Source organism: Prinia subflava, chromosome 2 (assembly GCF_021018805.1).
Source record: "Prinia subflava isolate CZ2003 ecotype Zambia chromosome 2, Cam_Psub_1.2, whole genome shotgun sequence".
NCBI lineage: Eukaryota > Metazoa > Chordata > Aves > Passeriformes > Cisticolidae > Prinia > Prinia subflava.
In genome coordinates, this window is record NC_086248.1 from 46,699,962 (window position 1) to 46,721,521 (window position 21,560).

The window sequence follows — 21,560 nt, forward strand, 5'->3', positions numbered from 1 at the left end:
CTTTCTCTATCATGAAACCACAAAGCGAGACATTGTGTTATTCCCCTAGTATTCTCCTGAGAAAAATTAAAAGGTAAAATAAAACAAACAGGAAAAAAGAAATAGACACTTACTCCTTCAGAATAGTAAAACAGCAGCCCACTGGGCTGCAATGTCCGGAAATTAAAGCCTCCTTCAAACTCAGTAAAGAGGGACACTTTTTGGCTTGATGCAATGAAGCTCTCACCATTGAAATATGCATTGCGGGACATCTGTATATTAAATAAAACAAAATTATAAGTACAGCTCAGGAAACATTCTAATAATACAAAGAATGAGGCTATTTTTTTAACAGTTGCAGCCCGGTCAGTTCTAAAAGACATTTTTTCCTGCACATCTTAAACCTAATTTATATAGGCTTTCCCTCACATCATGGGAAAATCTTGAGAAAGTGTAGCAATTCTAGACTAAGTCAAATTATTCCCGGCTTCCAGGGATCTTGGCCCCATTCTATGTCTGCTGATGTTTAAGAGCATGAAAAGTAGGAACAGAGGGGCTCATGCCCCTGTCTGCGCTGTGTGGCACTGAATCACAGTTCCAACACGTGATATATTACTTTATGTGCTGTGCTGGGTACTGGGGTAAGGTGAAGGGAGTTGATCATGGTGGTCTATAACCCTCTGAGTCTCATGAGCAGAACTAGGTCCAAGGCAGGACAATTTGCAGATAGCTTCTGTGTTGACAGAGAGCGAGGTTGTGTGGTGAGTTCTACAAGTGATCCTTCCTCTTCACAGGTTTGCAGCGTGGCTTTTGATAGACATGGCCACAAGATGAAGACCCCAAACACTCTGGATTTGCCAGCCTTGCATTGTAATGGACAAATGATGAATGACAGAAGGGACCAGAAGCTAAATGGCAATTTTCTCAGAGCTAATGCTGGTGCAGTTGGTGTGGGTGTCACAGAGGAGTAGCTGATCTAGCTTAAAGGGAGAACCCATTTGAAGGGTGAGTATTTTGCTGTCTTTTCCATTTCACACATCTGTATTAGAATGCGTGTAAAGATGTTTCTCCTCGGCTCTTTAGGAAAAAATTAATTACATTGGAATATTTCCATTCAGAATACAGTGCATCATTTATTTCAGATTGAGCTTTCGCACTGCAATTTCATATATGAGAAGAATTTTAAGTGAAATGCCTTGTGCTACAGTTCAGAGTGAAAACTGGGTATTATGTCAGCAGACTTAACAGACACACACAAACCCCCCACCACTGCCAGTCAATGAGTGCAAGGTGATTCTCTTGGTGGAAGACTGTCTTTCCATTGTTCGGAGTAAAACTCAAGCTCCCAGTCAAAACTCAATATCCATAGTCAAAATTTGCTGTTATGCCACAAATGATGTTATGCTTACCAGTGACTCCTCTGGGCACCCATAGCTGATTCCCAGGGTTCCTGGTTCTTCCAACAAGTTGAAATCCTTCTTTTGGAACTGGAAACCCTTCATGCAGCCTTTAAAGCCAATACTTCCCGCCAGATGTGAGCTAATGCTGTTGGACAACAATGCCAAACAAGCTGCAGTTAGATAGCCCTTGCCTTTCTGAACAAGAATTTGTTGCCAAGGTGTTCTAAAAGGCCTGGAAGAACTTCAGTAATTTGTGTCACTAGTGCCCAATTCTTGCATCTTTATATAAAACAACTAATGAGCCACAGTCTATGTTTTGAAAAGTCAAGATGCACCAGTTGTAGTAAATATTATGTATTTATAACTACTTACAGTAAAAATAAATGGATTTTTATCTCCATTTTTTTTAGCTTTGAAGAGAAGTTCTGATTTAGGTTTTCTGTCTTGCTTTTACTTGCAAACTCCATTATTGCCTTTGCAAGCAAATGGGTCTCTATTTCTTAAGAAAAATACTAACAGAGGTCTGGGAAGTACGAGTAAATTCTAATTGCTGATATGTGGGTTTACATAATTTTAAATGAGAACAGTGGATGTGCTTCCAGGATCCTTTTAATGTCAGATTTGAGGCAGACAGCACAGCAGTGTATCCCAACTGCTTGAACTCATCACTCTAGTTTTCAACTCCACACCTTACCAACATACCACAACATTACAGTACAGGGTGAATATAATTGAATTTATATATATATATGATTTATATATATGTATAATCGAATCCTCACGATTCTCAAAGTGCACGAAGTAGTAATTTGCGTAAAATCACAATGAGTCTGTGATTCAGGCAAGGAAATTAAGTGGAAACTGCGGCGTACCAGTCCAGGAGATAACTAGGGAACAAATACACTGAAGGAGTGGATGTGAAATCCAGTTTTGACCCGATGCCTGGAAAGAGTCTTTGTCCTTTAAGCGAGATATACCTTTGCAGTGGGACTCTCGTCGCCTCATGTGACATGACACTGTTGACATCTGCTACCTGCACTCATTGTCTATGAGTTACCTCATTGTAAGGCTGATATTGGGAGCATGGCAGAAGAACTAAATCTGGAAATGCTTATTTTTTTGCATTGGTAAAAACCAAACCATCAGGTGAAGTAGTGCAGATGTACATGTGTATGTCTGAAATATGGTGAGAGAAGGAGTGGTGTAGGGGCTTAATTTGTTTCTCAGTGAAGTCAGCAGGAGGGCAAAATCAACAGGAAGGCTTCTGTCGTCCTTACTGGGATTTGGACCAAAGTGTGGGGTATCAATTGATCACTATAATCTTTACTCTGATTGACCGTGAGGTTGGCTGGATGCAACAAATATGCCTTTCTGTTAAATGCTACAACATTTTCTAGAAACTGGCTATGGAAGGAAGGCTTTCACTTAAAGAAAGGCTTCTGAGTTAATTTCTTAACTCAAGAATTAAGTTCCCAGTGCTGCTACCTACCCTTAGCTTTCTGCATAATGCAGTGACTGAGGTGGGAGTAAAATAACATATAGCCATACTTCCAGATTCATTTGTTTGGAGAAAAAAGGCAATTGACAGAGAAAAGTGCATTTGAAGTGAGTGAAAATTACGCTGCTTTAGAAGAATATTAGATTACTCTAAGACTAGAGCTAGTTTCCCCATGCTGCTGCTCCTCTGCAAAATCAGTTAAATGTGTCTGTCTGCAAAGAGGAAGCATAAATAGTAGTGGATAGTAGTAGCAGTACAGAGAGAGTAGTACATCATCAGTAGGACACCAACTTATGCTCTTGATGAAAATAGAACGATGCCATCACATTTGGCCCATACTTTTTGCTGTCTCCTTTTGTCAAGAGAATGAAAGCTGAGTACAATATCAGACACAAAGTTGCAGCTCTGCTTAAATAATTTCTGTATATATTTTTAAACATTATAATTGATAATATTTTTACATCTTATGGTCTCTTTTTTTTCCTGATACAGCTTGTTAATTAAGATGTTATTTTCCTGCTTTGACAGTACCTTGCAGGTGTTTTTCAGAATAACCACAATCTGCTTGGAAAACTGCAGGCATAATTCATTTGATTCATCTTTTATAATGTATTTGTGAACAAGTTTCATCTGCCATTGAGCCGCTCAATTGCCTACATTTCTAGGTCCTTCTGGGCTTTTTCAGTGTTCTTTAGGCTTGATTAACGAAAGTAATTTTCACCCTCCCTCTGCACTTTCTTTCTAGATCATTAATGTATTTAATACCAACCCCGAGAGGGTTCCTTTGAGCATGTGCTGTAGACTTTTTATACAGTGAAAACTAAAAAGTTACTATGTCCTATTTTCTCTTCCCAGCTGCTTTCTAATCCACTGCAGCCTTTTCTCTCTCCACTCCACTAGCCCTCTTAATAGCCCCTTATGAAAGACCTTTCTAAAGAACTATTTGAAAGGACAGATAAGTTATACTCTGTTTCTCCCTTGTCCACCACTTTGCTTGCATGTTCAAATAATTACATGGGACTGACAGGCACAATTTTTCTTTACATGAAGTTTGTCACTATCTTAAAAGCTTAAAGATTCAGTATTTTGTATCTCAGATGTTGTTTTACAAGTCAACAGTTTCTTCTGACAACAAATAAAATTTCATGAGATTTACCACAAGTCCTAGAAACTGTTGCACAGCATGTGCTTTTTTTTGTTTTTTTGTTTTTGTTTTTGTTTTTGTTTTTTGGTGTGTTGTTTTTTTTTTTTTTTTGTTTTGTTTTGTTTTTTCCTTTGTTTTTTCCTTTGTTTTTTTTTTGACATGGAGGGTATTCCTGTTAGCAGTTGTGACACTTGAAACAGCAGCTGGAGCCGTTCTGAAATTTCTGGCCTTGCTGCCTGACCCTGGGAATGAATCCTGCCTATCAGAAGAGAATACTCTTCTTCAAGTAGCTGATCTGCTCTCAGGGCATGACCCTGGGGTCCAGCAGATTCCTATGACAGGAAATGAGAGTTACACAGTCTACTGCAATAAAACTGCGTTTCTGTCTAATGGTACAATGGGAAAATGAGACCTTTTCTTTTCTTCCCACGCCTACACAGAGCCAGCTGACTTAGATCCAAAGAGAACCCGAGACAAATCAGAACTGAAATGCTTAGTGGGAAAAAAGATCATCTTTATATTTGAAAATGCAATTGGTAGAAGGTCTTGGTCACTTTTTGCAGAGCAAGGAGCAATAGTGATTTTATATGTTAATATGTTATTTGAAAATGCCTTTTTGTTTCAGGAACACAGCTGTTTCTGTTATCCTTACTAAAACTGGGCCAGTTTCAGTAGAATTTAACTGTGTTGGATCACGCGAAGTCTTCAGTACTTAAGAGCTCTGAGAGACACTTAAAAGAGTGTCTGAAGGGTTGTTTTATATAAGGCTGAGGACAAAGAAATTGTTTTATTGTAACCCCCTAAGGACAGGCCATACAGCTTAACTTACATACTATGATTAATTGAAAATACTGATTGAATCCCATTTGTAAACCAACCTGGAGTGCAAAATCTCAGCAGGCGCTCCTCCAATGTAAATATCTGTGAACGGCATTGCTGTTCTTTCATTGTCCACACTTTTTATGTGTCTTCTGTCTACTACCAAGATCATCTTCTTGGAATTGTGATATATAATAGAAATCTGAAAAGAAAAGCATGTGCTTGAAAATGTCATCTTTTGTAAGCTGTTATGGTGATCTTACAAAATTGATTGCATCTTTATACCTTTTGTTTGAAAAGCTCCTCCCATTTAACAGAGAATTTGTTTGTAAATTGTGAGAGGCTGACAATGATTCCTAGTAGGAAGTTTGTTTTGATGTCACTATTTTTCTTATGACTGAATCCTCAGGATATTTCAATTAAGAATAAAGAAAATGAAAGTACTCATATCAAATTCTGCACCATGGCAAACAGATAAGCTCTGTAAACTTCAGAATACTTTCTTGATTTATCCAAAAGTTAGTGCATAAATCAAAGCATAAAAAGCTTAATTGTTCTCTGCTTAAATATGAACAGATCTATAGCTGTAGTTCTGGTCACCAACCAGACTTTGAATTGACATCAAGTAAAAGGCAGGAGAAGCAACTCACCATGGGGGGGATTTATTACTATCACAGTTACATAAGTTTACAGGAAATTCCCTGAAACTAAACACAGGTAGATATTTTACATCTGCCAAAGTACCTAAAATACTGTGCATATATAAAAGGTTGCTACCAAATCAACTCTCTTTTCAAATGAAATGGGAAATGCCATAGTTCTTGTAATGCAATGCACAACAGCTGAGATGGTCAGATTGATACAATGACATAGTCTTACTTGAGGGAATTTTAATGTTTGATATAGAGAATTGTCCTTGATATAATTTCATATGGAATTAATAAAACTTTCTCCCATGTGAATGGTCCTGTCCTTGGCTAGTAATACACACAACCTGTCTACAAGCATTGATTTATGAGGAGGCAGGGACAGCCTTCCCTTTCCTCTGCTCTGTACTGGTGGGACTTGTATGCACTCTATGCTTCCGCCTGTTCTGCCGTATCACCACCTACACCCTCATCCTTTTGTGCCTTTCATGGGCATTGGAGCAATTATTTCCGCTTGGAGATTCTGGGATAGTTGGTCAAATAGCTGTGATAGTAACCACATCTGTACCTCATGGAATTTAGCATCATTAATCCTAGCCTTCCTCATGGAGTCCTCGAGAAGCATGGGGCCGTTGCTGAAACCAAAGTCATAGCGGAGGTACAAGAAGCCATTGTGCATCTCTAGGCTGAAGAACATGCTCTGTGTAAAATAAAACAGCAGTCAGAAAAGGACTATGTGGCAGCAATTTCAAAAAAATAATAAACAGTGTTATGAGACTGACATTGGGAAAAGCATACTAGGAAATAAATTATTACTTGCAAAATTATAACACAGTTTCTATACTTTTATATTTATAATATATGTGTATATATGCATATGCACAAAATTATTTTATAAGTGGCGTTTTTTGGAAGACTTGGTGAACTGTTTCCTTATAGAAATAGTATTTGGTAGCACAGTGATGTCACTATTCTTTACCATCAAGGTATTCCTGATGCAAACATATCTATTCATGATTAAAATAATACCACATGTCCTAAATGAAAGATATTACACGGGTAAAAGCAATGTTTTGCTAAAATGTCTTTATCTGCATTAGCAGCCTCTGCTAATGTCTGTAATCACTCAGGATTTTGTCTTCACAGTCCTGATCAGCACTGATGTATTTACTAAAAGGTGAGCAATAGCCAGAGTATATTTACTGTGTATTTGGTTTCTAGAGTTCCTGACTGTTCCCACTTTATGATTTGGTTTCTGTTCTGTGGCTGGGTGACCTGAACTTCATAAACAGGAGCTGTACTTTAGAAATCTTTAGGGAGTGCTTTAAATGAAGATCTGCACCCTACAATTAGCCTTGTTCCAAAACTGAACAAAAAGAAACAGAAAGAACAGTTTACAGTAAATGTGCATCTGGGTTAATTCTTTCAATGCTAATGTGCTTTGTTCTCTCCTAGTGTTCATGCGTAATGGAAACATGGGAACAATTATTCTCAAAACACTACTGCAGGCCAAGAACTGCTATCTTTGACATAAATGAGCCCACCTTCAGAAGTCACTACTTAGAGAAGTAACAGTAGGTTTTAATCTAGCTCTTCTAAATGAAACTGCAGCTTGGATTTGTTCTGAACAACTTAAACTTGAAAATGAAACAAGGATTACATTCTGAATATTTATGAGCTGTCTTTGCAGAATTGAAAAATGGACCAGCTTACACAGACTTTCTAAAAGTGCTTGTGAGCAGGCATGGTCTCCCACAGCTGATATCCACCTTGATTGTAGTTTCCACTGACAAACACAAAGTGCATATGTCTCCAAGAAACCTCCAGGTGCTTTTTCTTGGAAGAAAAATAAGTACTCTGCAACAAAGGCTCTTAAACTTTTAACAGCAGCTGCTTAGTCAAAACCTCTTAAGAATGAAGGTTAGTAGTGGCATGCTATGCTGCAGAGAAAATTGCTTCTCATGCTCTAAAGGCTACACTTGAGAGTAGCTCTTCTATTAAGAGTGGATTTTTTTTCTTCTGAATGCTTAAAGCAGTGTTACATGTAGGTGTTCACACAAGGGTCTGTCTGTGGACTTAATCTGCATAGAAAAATGTTTTCTGTGGCTTTTCTAGATTGTAATCCACACAGAACTCGTGAGCTTGATGTGGAAATACCCAAAGACCAAAAAAAAATCCACATTTGTATTGAGAGGATATTCTCATGTCTTCAAACTCTTATAGAAATTGCACCACTATCACACTTCAGAAAAGCTCCTGACATTTGGATCAAGCCTTTTAATTTAGGCTGCATTCTATTTCCAGTAACTTAAATATTTAACTCTAGTACACCCTGAGGCACAGCTATAAACTGGCAGCTACCACAAAGTGGCTGCTTTTTGGGATTTACTTTACAAAAATTTCCTGTAGCTTTGATTGAGCATTCACATTTAAACAAAGGTACAACAACTGGGCTTAACTGGAGTCCGTCTCGAAGTATCATCAGAAGGATATGACCAGTTTGAAGTCCTGACTGTCTCTGGATAAAAGCAGAGTCCAACTCAGGATCTCGGCTTTCTGAGGCCTTGCAAAGGAAGTTCCAGCTCCCTCCAAATGTATACATGCACCAGACAAACACTTAGTATTTCCTCTTCCCAGAAGTTAAATATGAGTACATAAACATTTTGGATTTTCCGAGATATTCTAGGTTCAGGGGAACTTGTGGTGCTAAGGGTACAAGCAGGACATGGTACTCACCCCATTAATCATCAGTAGAATCAATCCATTGTCTGTAGGTGTTCGAACTTCAATGTCAAATCGAGTCACCTGGCTGAATTTTCCTCTTCTCTCAATGTTTCTGGCCAAGGCATAGCCAGAGCCATCAAAGAAATAGCTCACAGCCCGGCTCTGAGTGAAAGCCAACTTATCTCTATGGAAGAACCAGCAGGGAAGGATTAGTTGGAATTTATCCATTTTAATTTAGGGGATGCCTTTACATACTTTTTTGAAATAGTTGTTATGAACTTCTGCTTCTGCCTGGCAATGGTGAGACCGATGACTTCCTTTCAATTTTTTTTTTTGGTAAGTTTTTCCTGAGAAATAATGTATAGCTTTGAAAGTGCATCTGACTCCTTCATCATTGCATTGTGCTTTTATCTTGTGCTATATGTAGAGGACAGGAAAATTCTTTGCTCATCCTTGTAAAGTGATAGGCCCACAGCACTGACTTCCTCATTATAAGGATACATAGGTATTTCCACTAAGAGCTTTCCCAGTTTGTGCAGAAATCCATTTGAATTCTCCAAGAACTTTAGCTGAGCACAGACTCTGGTATGCTTCATTCTGGAGAGGAGCAGCTTGTGCTCCCTGTGGGAATGGTGAGGGAAGCTCATTTTCTCTATCCCAACAGTTCCTGCATTTCTTCCCAGTGCATGCTGCAAGTTACTCTCCTTTTCTTTTGAGAGAGAGGTTCCACTGTTGCTGCCTGTTGTGTGAGCAAAATGCCTGCTGTGTCTGTGGTACATGAATGCTGCAGTTCATGTTCACTTCTACTTTAGGAGCTGCGTTTCCCAGTTTGTGAAGGCTTATCTAAGGAATATCTTTTGTGGCTTTAAGTGTATGGCAGGTAGAAAGCTCTGTATAAACTTTTCTAGCTGGGGTTGGGACTACACTCAAGATTATCAGGCCCACTAGACCTGTCTGGCTGTGGCTGTATCACTTGGAGCAACATGATTTGAATCAGGAGCAATTCTGTCCTAGGCAAGGGATGGGGTAAGGAGGGAGCCCGGAACAAGCCCCAGCTAATGTGGCAGTTCCCTTTACGAAGGAATATGATTGTGAGATAGCTAGTGAGGATGGGACTGTCCCCTACCTGGCACAAGGTGGCGATGTGGTGGTGTCGATGTTATAGACATGCTTGAAATTGTACAGGCTGATCACATCATCGTTCAGGGTAGCCAGCTCCAGGCAGCCGATGAAGCCAGGTAGGTCTAGGCTAGGAGGCAGCTGTGCAGAGGACGAGGAAGGGTTAAAAGGAGAAAGGTGGCACTCTTTAGTTGGGTGTTGTGAGGGCATTTGTGCCTGGGATCAGTTTTGTCCCTGTGCAATTCCTATTTTCAAAAGAAAAGGTTGATAGTGCTGTGAATACTCTTCACAGTCCCTATTGTGATACGGCCTTTGGGCTGTAAGTAAAAAGGGAGCACATAAACGGTGTCATAGTGAGAGAATTAGTCCAGTTACAGCAACTGCAGACAAAAACTTTTGTAGTTTTGATGAGAGCATGCTTGGCAACAGGGAAAAAGGCTAAGATTTTACTAATAACAGAGCTTACTCAATGTATTTGAATAACTCAGTAGATATTTCATATCTAATGCATAGATATCCTTCACAGCCAGAAAAATAACTCCATAGCATAATTAAAGAGAGAGAAATGAGAGAGCTCTTTAAACCCAGGAACTTGGGATTCAAAATCTGTGCCAGTGGGTAATCCTCAGTAGGTGTTATTTTGAACAGATAACAGAATGTAGAGACTTCTTCTTTTAACAAAGGTCACTGCAAATGGAATTTAAACAGCCACAGTGGTGGGGGGAAAATACAAAAGAATAAATCTAACAGACCTAGGCCTTTCTTTTTATATTAAAATATTTTGTCTTGTGGAACAGGTGTGATAATAATAACTCCTCTTGTACTTCAGAGTTTGATCACTGTGAGTAGCTTTTCTTCATCTTCTCATTATTTCCATTCTTATGATACAATAGTAACGGTAATACAGTAATACAGAATATATGTAGCTGTAAAAGAAAATTACATTCTTATCTGCACACAGATACATTTGGTAAATGATCATGTTTTCTTTTTTTCCTTTGTTTCTTCTATTCTTTGAAATTATGTTGAGCATGGGAGTTCTAGTGATTGTGGTGCATTTCATATTTGCAAAGTATGCAAGATGGAAGCAAACCACTTTTAACAAATCAGACTATATGTTAGTAAATAAAAATGTGAGGTGTCCTTTTCTAAGGGGGAAGGGGCCTATCAAATAATACCAGGAATCCTTTTGTTCTTATTTTCCTTTCCACTTTCCTTTACTCTCCTCTTTTGTTTTTCCTCTGCTCTGGAACAGACCTGGAGGGCTCATTTGCTAGGTGACTTTTTGTATGTACATGCATGTATGAAACTGTTATTCAGTCTTCAGTCTTATTCACAGGAAGATTGCACCCAGGGCTCAGTGATCCAAAATTCCTGCCATGGCATATACCTGGTAGTCACAACAATGCCGAGCTCAGGAATCTGTAAGTATATTGACTTACTCTTTCTTTGGTTTTATGTTTTTAGGAGATCTGCTTGTGCATCAGCATTTGGATCTTTTTAGCACCTGCCACAATTAGCTTAAAGAATTTAGGATTCTCTAAAGTCTTTCTAGGTGTGTTTTTATTCAGCCATGCAATTTTCACAGCCAAGATCATTGATAGCAATTTTTAAATCCCAAAAGAGGAACTGGTATGCTCACAGCAGCAGATAAGTTAGATGCTAATTCACGCTGACTATTAGGAACTAGACTAATTCGTCTCACACACCTCTTCAGACATATTTTGCACTTGCAACTTTTCATGCTGTTAAAAGTCTGGATTTAAACCAGTGATAATTTAAATTCAAACCAATGGCTATATTGTTAGTTATCCACAAAATCCTAATATTAACAATACATTTCATTTTTGTGACGGCTGTAGAACAGAAACTCTAAGTACGAAGAACTCATTAGCATTGAAAAATACTGGTAGCCTGCAAGTTAAGTTGGACTAATAGGCCTTTGTTTATGCATGCTATTTAACAGCTAGCAAGACTTCCTTTTAGTACTTTTCAGGAAGCCTGAACAGGAGCTCACCTGAAGATCAGAAACCTGATCATCTTACTTGTATGACAAAATATGCAAGGATAAACTTCTTCACCATGGCTAAAAGATGGAGTCCTAAGATGATAAATGACTAAATAAAGGCTTTTTCTTTATCTACCATTTCCGTATTTAAATAGAAGCAAGATTAGTTTGCACTGTTTAATTTTGAATAGAGAACATTTATCTGACCAACCTTGAAGCCTGGAGGCACTCCACCAACATAGAAAACAGCATCATCAGGTTCCAAATTAAGAAGGGAGCCAGGACCAAGAACCTCTCCCTTTTTGATGAATTTTTCTTCAGCTGTGCTGCTAAGACTGGGCACAGTTAAAAACATTTTGCCATGTCTTCCAATCCTGCAGAAAAGATTGTAAGAGAAGAGAAATTCATGTTGGCCAGACTTACAAAAGAACAAACAAGCCTCCAGCTCCAAGAAGGGTTTTATTTCCTTGGAGAAGACTCCAAAGAAATAGTAATCAGGAGGTAAAAAAAGGGAGGGACCACAGACACTGTCTCTTGCTCCCTGTGGCCTCTTGGGCCTTGCCTCTTCAAAAGCTGGAAGAATTTCTATTTATTTCAGCAGGAGTAGAACCAGGCACTGAAAATTCCTGATGGGCAGTTCTGACACGGCCTTTTCTCACTGATTTTTCTATTAGCTGTTTGGTTTTGGGGAAGTACACATTATCACTTTACCTCTCAATTTTGATGATGCTGAAGTAAGAAGGCCAGGTGCTGACTGGCTTAGCATCCAGAGGTATCTCCACGTCTTGGCCCCCCAGATTATAAATGTACACAAGGTTGTCATTTTTAATTGCAAGACCAATGTAATGTTTTGCCTAAAACACCAATGGAGAGGAATGTTAGAGATATAACATAGAGAGAGATTAAATGCAGGACGTAAGTAAGGGGTAAGCTTTGATAAACTAAATGACACCTTTAAATATAACCAAAAGTGATTTAAATAGAAACAAATCTCTAATTGGTTGCTTTCACCACATAAAACTGCACAGAAAAAAGTCTCTGATATTTTACTTTATATCCATTTTGACTGAGGTAAATTCAAGTTCATGAGATCTCAGCTGACCATGAGTTAGTCATGTTCAGTGGGAAGCTGTTCATCACTATTTAGTGTGCAGCGCCATGTGCAGGAAATAGTCTAAAGCCTAAGTATTCTGCTGCAATTAAATATTCTGCGAAGAGGTGTTCCACTTGATTTGTATTCAGTAGACATTCTTTTTAGGAAAGCTTAAAAATGAAAGCCTGCCTCTTTGCCTTCCCAAGTAATAGATTGCCAGAATGATACCTGGCTTGTGAGTTGTGATTTTTCAGAACCACAGTTTAAAGAACACTTATTTCAAAGTCATGTACACAGAGTGTACAACAGCAGCACAAGCCGCAGATAAAGAAACCTGCTTATCTTGTGGGCCTGTGGCCTCAGAGATTTGGAACTGACACTGTCAGCAGTATAAAATGATTAAAGCATATCTCACAGAAGCCAGGCAGGTGACATTAACTGCTTCAGAGCACCTTGGTATTGGCAGAGGAGAGAGCAAGTGTGACTCTCAGCAGTGACAATCAAAGCAGTACACTGCCAGGCAGTCGAATTTGCTTTTTAGAGAGAATCCTTCATTGTTTGGGGTGACAAGTCTCAAGGACAGGGGTCTCAGGAACCCTTGCTCTTTGCTTGTCACAAAATCAATGATGGTAATAGAGTAGACACCTCTAATTTTGAAACATGAAGAAACAGGGAGAGGAAAAACTGAGGGCAAATAATTTCAGACTGATTTAATTTTTTTAATATATGCATAAAAATTAACTGGGTTGTTCTCTTACGTTTTTATTTCCGAGGTACAAAATGAATCTGTCTGGAGAGGCTGCCAGTTGTGGGTTGTCTTTGTGAAGCTTTATGTACAAGCTCATGGAAGTGAAAGATTTCAGCTCTTCCACGTTGATCTTTGGGTTGACTTCAACAGCTGATTGGCCTTCAAACATCATGGAAACTTGGACCTGCAGTCGCAAATGTGCAAAGTGAGACACGTTGTTGCCTGGGGTCATTCCTTAAGGTAAGTGTGTAACAATACTGAGCCAGCAGCCTTGCTTACTGCAAGAGTGGAGTTGGTGCTTATATGTTGGCATGCAAAATTGTATGTTTGTAACAATCTTTTCTGGAAGACATTTTAAAGAATATGGAGGGAGTTATTTTAAAATTAATTAAAGGTCCTAATGAACTCTGCTTAAGCATATTCATAAAGTAAATTACATTTCAGTGGGAGATAGATGTGTGCTTAGTTGAATCAGGGCTACATTACTATGTATGGCATATAATGAAATTCTTACACAGCTATAAAACTTTTGCCCATAATTTATTTCTTTGCTTTGAGAGTAGTATGAGCATTTTCTGTTCATTAATAATCCCGTTATATCATTGAATCTACGGTGATATTTATGACATGCTAATAAAATTATAAAACTGTTCATTTTAGTTCAAAATGCTTTCAACATAACTGAAGTAATATTTTCAAGTTTATACACAGTATAGCTGCATCACAAAATACATTTTAAAGAACAGTCAAGCACTACACACAAACTGATTTTTCTAAGTTATATTCCAGCACTGTGAATGTACAATAATGCATTGAATTTTTTATTTCTCTGAATGAATTCAAGTGTACTTGACCTTGGTTTTCTTGTTAGAAAAAAAACCCTCATTATTTATGTATGGTAATGAAAGTGGTTTTTTTTCTCTATTAAATAAGTGTGAGCCAAGGATTCTCTTACCCTGCAGAAAATTAATTCAAAAGAAAGGAAAAAAAAAAAAAAAGAAAAAAAAAAGAAAAAAAAGAAAAGCTGTAATCTCAGAAAAGCTTACATTAAATTGCTGTAATTATTACTCACGGTAATTAGCTTTGTAGATAATTTGCCTACAAATTGTAGGTAATTAGGTTTTGTTGTTCTGGCCATCTTGTACGTTGTGCCCAAATCTTCATTGTCAAGTTGCTACTGCAGTAACAATAATCTACCACAAACACTATGATAATGGAAAATGCTTGCAAATAGTAACTATAAAGATTTTAATGACCTCCAGTGTGCTTTGTTCATCCAGTTTTGGGGAAGTGACAATGTCCAGGTTTGGGCTTCTAGCACAGCCCAAGAAAATGGAGGTTATAGTAAGAGTTGATTATTAGCACTAGTAACCAAAAGTCCAAAAGTTTTACCTTGCTTGCTACACTCCTGGTTTGAGCAATTAACTCTCTAATCCGCTGGATGCTGGAAGAAATATTGTTTGCTGGTGCCTTCTGTTCTACTCTGCGCAGTTTGTCCAGGAGTTGAGGGAAAACTTCTGTAAGCTTCTTCACTGCAGTTAGGAGAGAAAAGACAGCTTTTAATTTTTTTTCCTCTTTGAAAGGCCGGTTTTGCATCAGCACCCTATCCTCTTAGGTTAGCTCACCCATCTTCTTCTGCTTTCTGACCAAGTCATAACGGTGATGTGTGAGATGCAGTGATTTCAGAAAGGGTAGTGATTTCCAAGAATCTAGTATTGCTAAAGTTTTTGGAAATAGGTTTGAACAAAGGACACTGTGTTTCCTTAGGACTCATAGGTAATACTGTGGTGTGTTACCTCTGTAATACTTTCCTCAAAGAACTCTGCAAACATTAATAGTTTTAACTTTTTAATCTTCCTTCAAGACAAATGGATGTTAAGCCTCATTTTACAGCTACGGCAAATGGAGCAGAAGGATTATTTGTTCAGCATCTCACTGGGTATCTGTGGCTGACCTGGGAGCTGCATCTGGGAGTTATGGTTCATGAGCTCTTCAAATTCACTGCAGGGGAGATGGATAGGCTGTTTTCCTCAGCTTTCAGCTGCGCATGTCTCCCAGAGGTCATCATCCAGATAGCAGCAGTGGCTGCACAGATGTTTGCTTATGGCTCACAGTCCACTCTCATGACAGAAACACTGCCAATTTCATGCTGTGGTGACAGGCCTGTGGTGTACAACAATATAAGGCCTTAGATGATGATGATGTGTATGCACCTAAACTGTGCTTAGTACCTGCCCCAGCCCTTGTGATTGGTAACCTTGTTAGTTTTCCTGCCTGCATCTGCTAGGGGTCATGAATTAGAGTCCTGGACTTTGGTCTTTTGCTGCCGTGTCTTCTGGTGATACATGTGCAAGTGTCATTGGGGAGATGTGGGGGCTCTTCATGTTCAAAGTGAGAGAAGTCCTTTCCCAGGAAGATAAGCAGAAAAATTATCAAGAAGGAAAAATAACTACTCTTAATTATAATCCAATTTCATCACATCAGATTCCAATGACATGCTGCCCTTTGAAGGATATTTACACATCACATCATTTTTCATCTTTAATTAAATGTAGGTAAAAGTAGCTGAGTATAATGAAATCTGATTTTAGCTGCAAGCTATGTGCATATAAGAAAGATCCAGCATTCAGAGTTAATTTTAATGACATGGATTCACTGTAAAGGTTAAGACCAGATTTGTAGGGTTTAAAGTTATATTTTAGGGGTTGTCAACTTACATCCACCTGCTCTTGTGTTCTTCCTGTCATACTTTTACCTTTGTCTGAGACTCATAGAAGGGCTTGTGTTGGAAGGGACCTTAAAGATCACCTAGTTCCAACCCCCCTGCTGTGGACAGGGGACACCTTGCACTGGACCACACTGCTGAGAGCCCCACCCAACCTGGCCTTGAACACTTCTGGATGAAGCCTGCAGAGAGGCAGGTAGAGGGGCTAATCATCACATACAGGAGACTGTACAAAAAACGGGGGAAGAGGAACAGACTCCAATAACTTTTCTGTCCCTCCAGTCTGCACTGAATAAGCCTCAGCCTCATTCATACCAACCCAGAGTATGAGAAGACTCCATGGAGTTCTACAAGTCTGCTTGTTTTTTGATAGAGTGAAATTCTGTGTTTGCAAGTCCTGTTCTGTCTCTGCTTTCATTTGTGTTTTACTTTCCAAGTTCAGTCTAGGAGTGGGCCATATAGAACTTCAGACCCTCCAGTATTTCCCATTTAGTCCTGAAGGGCATTATGTAGTGAAAACTAGTCTATATGAAGTTTTGTACATTAAAATATCATGATTTTAATGAATCCTCAAAGAATTACAGTAAATTTTGGGTAAAATGGTGATGCCAGAATGTGCTAAATTTTCTACTTAAAAAACCCCAACAACACCCAAATCAACTTATAAGAAGTTTTCTTTACCTTTACCCATTTTAAGGCAAAAATATTGCAATCTCAGAAAATGATTTAGCAAGTGGCAGCCTTTTTTTTTTTTTTTTAATAACCTACAACTGAATTGGAATTGTGTTTGATTCAATATCTTAAAACCTGGCTTTTCTGTTTTGAAATTTGATGTATTAAACCTGGAATGCTACCATAAATGAAAACACAAACCTAATATCTGTAACTACTAGAACTATTGTGAAATCTCAGTATAAATATTTTCCTCTTGGCCTTTGTAATGGCATTCTTCAACACAGAACAACATTGGTTTTGATTTTTGTCTTTGGGATGAAGGTGAGAGTGGAAAAGAAAATTAATCCTACCCAGTAATAAAATATAAAAAAGAATAGAAGGGAAATTGTCCAGGAGGAAATACCCTGACTATAACCTTCCAGACACTTTCCCCTTTTATGTTTTCCTTCCCAAACTGTCTGCCACCCTCTCTGCTGAAGCCTACCAGTTCCCTGCACAATGGCAACAGGGACTATTCTCAGACAAACTGCACAGCCAAGACGTGCTCTCCCCCTTCCAAACACCTAGTGCAAGATTTATTCAAGGGCAGTGCAGAAATGCCAGCTTAGAGGATTCAGCTGCTCTGGTAGTGTTATTGGCATGAAGATCAGGTGTTTTGGTGTTCCAGGCATCTGTCTGAACATTTGTTGTGACTTTCCTTTGGATTTTGATGGACATTCCTCTTGTCAGATCAGCCTCTCCTGGCAGAATACACAGCTGATCAGGGAACTCTCCATCATGCCCGGCATGTCTACATCTGTCTTCCTGGGCTGTGAATCACAATCACATCTGTCTGGAGCACTACCTGTGCCAGCCTCCTGTGTAGCACTGATCTCTCTTCTCAGCTATTTCCACCTGATCTTTCTGGCAAAAACACCTCATCATACCTTTAAACAAACAAATCAAATGCCTTCAGAACAAAAATGCCATGGCAAAGCTTCCTCCACAAATGTATGATTGCACACTTTGCTGTAGGATGCATATTAGCATCTCTCCAACTGTTAATCTGTGGTCAGCAGGCCCACAGAGCCTGTAGCAGAGCTGGGATATGAACAAGTATTTTCAAGGTGACTCCCTACCTGCAAACCCACCATCACAGAGACGACATTTTTTCCAGACACATCACATAGGACCTGTTCTTGTTCCTTTTTGGGAACATAACCAAGGGAGAGCTGGGCTGTTTTAACTCTGTTCACTCTTACAGAGCACCTCAAATGTTGCTGCAAATATTTCCTCCAGTACAAGAGCTAGTATGATCAGATTTTTTTAAATCCTGAATGTCTGCTGGCATTTTGAGCATGAAGAGCCAAATGCAGTCTGTGTTGCTGCTCTATCTACTAAGCTGGCATGGGAAAATGTTAAATGCAAATCAAGTGTAAAGGTGAATAAAACCAGAAACCTTCATGTGTAAGCTATAGCACACTGTTTCTCTTGGATGTTTGTCATCATACCATTCCTTCCTGGGGGGCCAGTCATATCCACATTTGCATTATTTTACATATTAATTAGAGCCCATAGCCTAAACTGTGCTCTTTGGTGATCAAAAACATTTTATATCAATGCAATCCAATCCAAGTGCTGTTATATTACCTACACTTTTATGGAGTTCTGTGCAGTGACTGGCAGTGAGCTTACCCATTCCCAGAGGGAAAGGTTCACTGTTCCCTTTTGATAAAAAGCTCAGAGAAATCTGAGTTTCCTCCAGTTCTGGAGCCAGAAATTTGGATATTGAATAGCACTGGATTTCTTCTTGTGAAGGGAACCACTTCTATGCCGGTTCTTGGGAGCACTCAACCAAAAATACTAGGGATAAGGGTCTTATTGATCATGGAATTCTGAAAATAAATTACTCTTGGGATTCCCCAGTTGAGAGGGAAGACTCTGACTTCGGAACACTAGAAGCAATGTTGGGTTGGGTTGGCTCATACCACCATTTGCAGTAAAATGACACTTGAGTTGCAAACTTCCTGACAAAAGGAGAAGGGATTTTGGGGCAGAAGATCTGGGATTCAGGCTTTCTGAGGACAGAGTCAATGATTTTCTCAGGGGCAAGACATCCCTGAACAGGACTGCAGGTGATGGTATCATCAAATATGTGAAGGAAATTAGTTGTTCTGGATTTCCAACCTCCCTAGACATAAATATCTTAGGATTAGTGAACCTCCTGAGCAGAGTCAAGAATACATGGAGCAATAAATAGTGGTGCTGTAATCAATTTTTTATTCCAAATATTTTAATTTCTAGATTGATTTTTTCTTCCCCAGTTGTTCTTTTGCTTCTTTCTACAGTCACTTCATTTCAGCTTCATATTCACATCCCTTTTTCTGCTCATGCCTATCATCTTCATTTCAGTTTTGTAGTCTGCTTAGCTTTTCTTTTATCTTTTTATTTGCCTTAAATTTTTCATAAAACGTTTTCCAGTGTTTCCAATAATAAAAGTGGAATTAATGTGATGTTTACAAGCTTCTCCAGAAATCACCCTGTTTAAATATTTAATTTCCTCTTTTATCCTGTTTGACCCCTTTGTTTAGACTACAAGCTCATCAAGTGAGGCACCATTTCTTCTCCATGTTTGCACTCCTGAGGACAAAAGGGTTCTGTTTTCAAATGCCTCTCAATGTTAGAAAACAAACAAACAAAAACTCCTAAATCACCAACCATAATAGCAAGAAGTGTTTAAACAAGCTGTTTACCATTCAGTGTGACCTTGCTATCCTGATAAAAATGAATTAGAGGTCAGTAAGTCTTCAGCACTTAAGTGTTTAAATAATTTTTGGAAGTCCCTGAGTATCCACCGTTTTTAAAATATAGTCAAGACCTAGACAACTGCTAATTTTTGAAAATTTTCATGGAGGTAAAATGTTAGATTATATGTGATGAATATGCAACCTAAACAATTCACACAACATGTTATTGCGATGATTCCCCAATTTTTTAACACTGAGGAATGGAAAACTTCAGATCACCGTACCTGCATCCCCAGCTGAATGCACAGCACTGTCATATGCCTCTGAACTGTGCTGGAAGTCTTGCAGGTTTTGGGACCACAGCCTCACATTCTCATCCATGGGGGTCGTAGCCTGTGTTACTGTCGTGGTAGCACTTACAGCCTCTGCAGTCTTCAGCTGAGCTTGCTCCAAACGCTCTCTGGCCTCTGCTACAGAACAAATAGGGAATGATAGGAAATGAGCTCTTTCAAATGTTCAAGTGTGTTGTGTGTCCTGTCCCTCCCCACTCTCTGTCTTCCCCCTCCTTTTTCTCTTCTTCCCTCCAGTTTATATACACTGAACATGATGTCCTGGGAATATTCTTTTGGTCAGTTGGGATCAGCTGTCCTGGCTGTGCTCCTTCTTAGCTTCCCATGCATCCCCAGTCTCCTTACCCGTGTGAAAAGCAGAAAGGCCTTGGCTCTGTGTAAGCCCTGCTCAGCAGTAACAGAAACATCTCTATATTATCATATTATCAATATATCATATATTATCTATATTATCAAGTCCGTGTTCAACACAAATCCAAAACACGGCCCTGTGCTAGCCATTGGGAAGAAAATAAACTCTACTGCAGCCAAGACCAGCACAAGGTTTAAGAAGAATGTTAATGATTTCAGCGAGAAAACATTTAAGAAAGAGTTAAAGCTGGATATTTGGTATCTAGATCTCATAGTTTCAGTCAAACTCTTTTAAGTGTCCACAGTGCTGAACTCTTAGTAGCAACTTCATATCCATATTCAAAGATAAGAATGTGCTCTCGAATGTATGAAGATAAAGCATCATAAAGGTGAATTTCCTCTTCCAACCTGTCTCTGCTGATTGCATTTTTGTGATGGCTCTCATCAGCTGGCTCCGCAGGGCATTCATTCTGGCAAAAGTGCCATTGACTTGCCAGCTGGTGTCTGCAATGGTGTAACTGCTGCCTGTGGGGAGAGAAGGGGAGGTACAGCTGAGGGGCATCAAAGTGGCATCTAAAAAGGCAAATTCAGTGCTGGGGAGGTATGTCGTTAGGCATTTAATATACCATAGACAGTATATCACAGCCTCTTTTAATTTAGGACGTACTTGCACTCTTGACTTTTCATGATCTAAAGGGAAAAATAGCCCTGCAGCACCCCTGCTTGCCACAGGGTGTCTTCCAGGAATCTGGAGAGCTGTGCTTCAGTCAGTACTCTTTCTCCTTGCTTGACCAGAAGTGCTGAGATTAGCAGCTGCAGCTGGTACACAGGAATAGTTTTAAGGAACTCAAAAGGTCCTGAAAATTTTGAAAGGTAATTCTGTAATTCTAGATCTTTCTTTCATTTACAGTGAAGAAAGGCCAAACTACTTTAGCATTTATTATTACACTGGTGAAATCCAGCTTTCTGAACATTTAAGCTGCTGTGATTTGATTTTCATTAAACTACTTAACTGAGTATATTTACCAGTGAACAATGGTTTGCAGGGTCACATACTAAAACGGTAGTTTTATCAGAAATGGGCTTTTCATGAATGAAATAAACTATCAGTGTCTCATAGGATGACAAAACACGAGCTACTCAAATTGTGCCCATGGCCATTTCAAGTACTTTTGTGGTAAATTCAACCAATAACCTGTTCTGTTACAGCAGTGGTTCTGCTTAGTGATGTGCTTCTGAAATTTACTTTAATGTGCATGGCTATAGGCAGATTGGGAAAGTAGAAAGGATGTATATTTACTGTCATGTGCTGTCCGTTGTAGCTGCATGGCCCGGATGAGAAGTTCTTCACTTTTACCTTTATGGTAAATGACCTGAGTATCAATTCCAACTGCAGCCTACAAGCATGTTCCAAAAAAGAAAGTCAGAATAATCCTTATCAAATATTCCACTTTATTGTGTTTAACTGTGGACAATATTTTACCTGCATGTAAATGCAACTGCAAAGTCACTGCAGTTTCATTTGCTTTGTTAATATTTAAGATTGGCAGTTGT

The 21,560-nt window shown here is 39.0% G+C and overlaps 1 protein-coding gene across 1 annotated transcript in view; it reads right to left on the reverse strand.

Moving 5' to 3' along the window:
* LAMA4 (laminin subunit alpha 4) overlaps nucleotides 1-21,560 on the reverse strand; it is a 99,334-nt gene that overhangs the window by 17,719 nt on the left and 60,055 nt on the right. The window contains exons 15-27 of the mRNA XM_063389831.1: nucleotides 21,307-21,403; nucleotides 20,415-20,531; nucleotides 19,590-19,775; nucleotides 14,572-14,711; nucleotides 13,190-13,363; nucleotides 12,050-12,192; nucleotides 11,550-11,712; nucleotides 9,338-9,471; nucleotides 8,224-8,395; nucleotides 6,056-6,187; nucleotides 4,900-5,042; nucleotides 1,389-1,524; nucleotides 114-251 (exon numbers count right to left, since the gene is read on the reverse strand). Of these exons, the coding sequence (XP_063245901.1) occupies nucleotides 114-251; nucleotides 1,389-1,524; nucleotides 4,900-5,042; nucleotides 6,056-6,187; nucleotides 8,224-8,395; nucleotides 9,338-9,471; nucleotides 11,550-11,712; nucleotides 12,050-12,192; nucleotides 13,190-13,363; nucleotides 14,572-14,711; nucleotides 19,590-19,775; nucleotides 20,415-20,531; nucleotides 21,307-21,403 (1,875 nt within the window). The remainder of the gene's footprint in view (nucleotides 1-113; nucleotides 252-1,388; nucleotides 1,525-4,899; nucleotides 5,043-6,055; nucleotides 6,188-8,223; nucleotides 8,396-9,337; nucleotides 9,472-11,549; nucleotides 11,713-12,049; nucleotides 12,193-13,189; nucleotides 13,364-14,571; nucleotides 14,712-19,589; nucleotides 19,776-20,414; nucleotides 20,532-21,306; nucleotides 21,404-21,560) is intronic.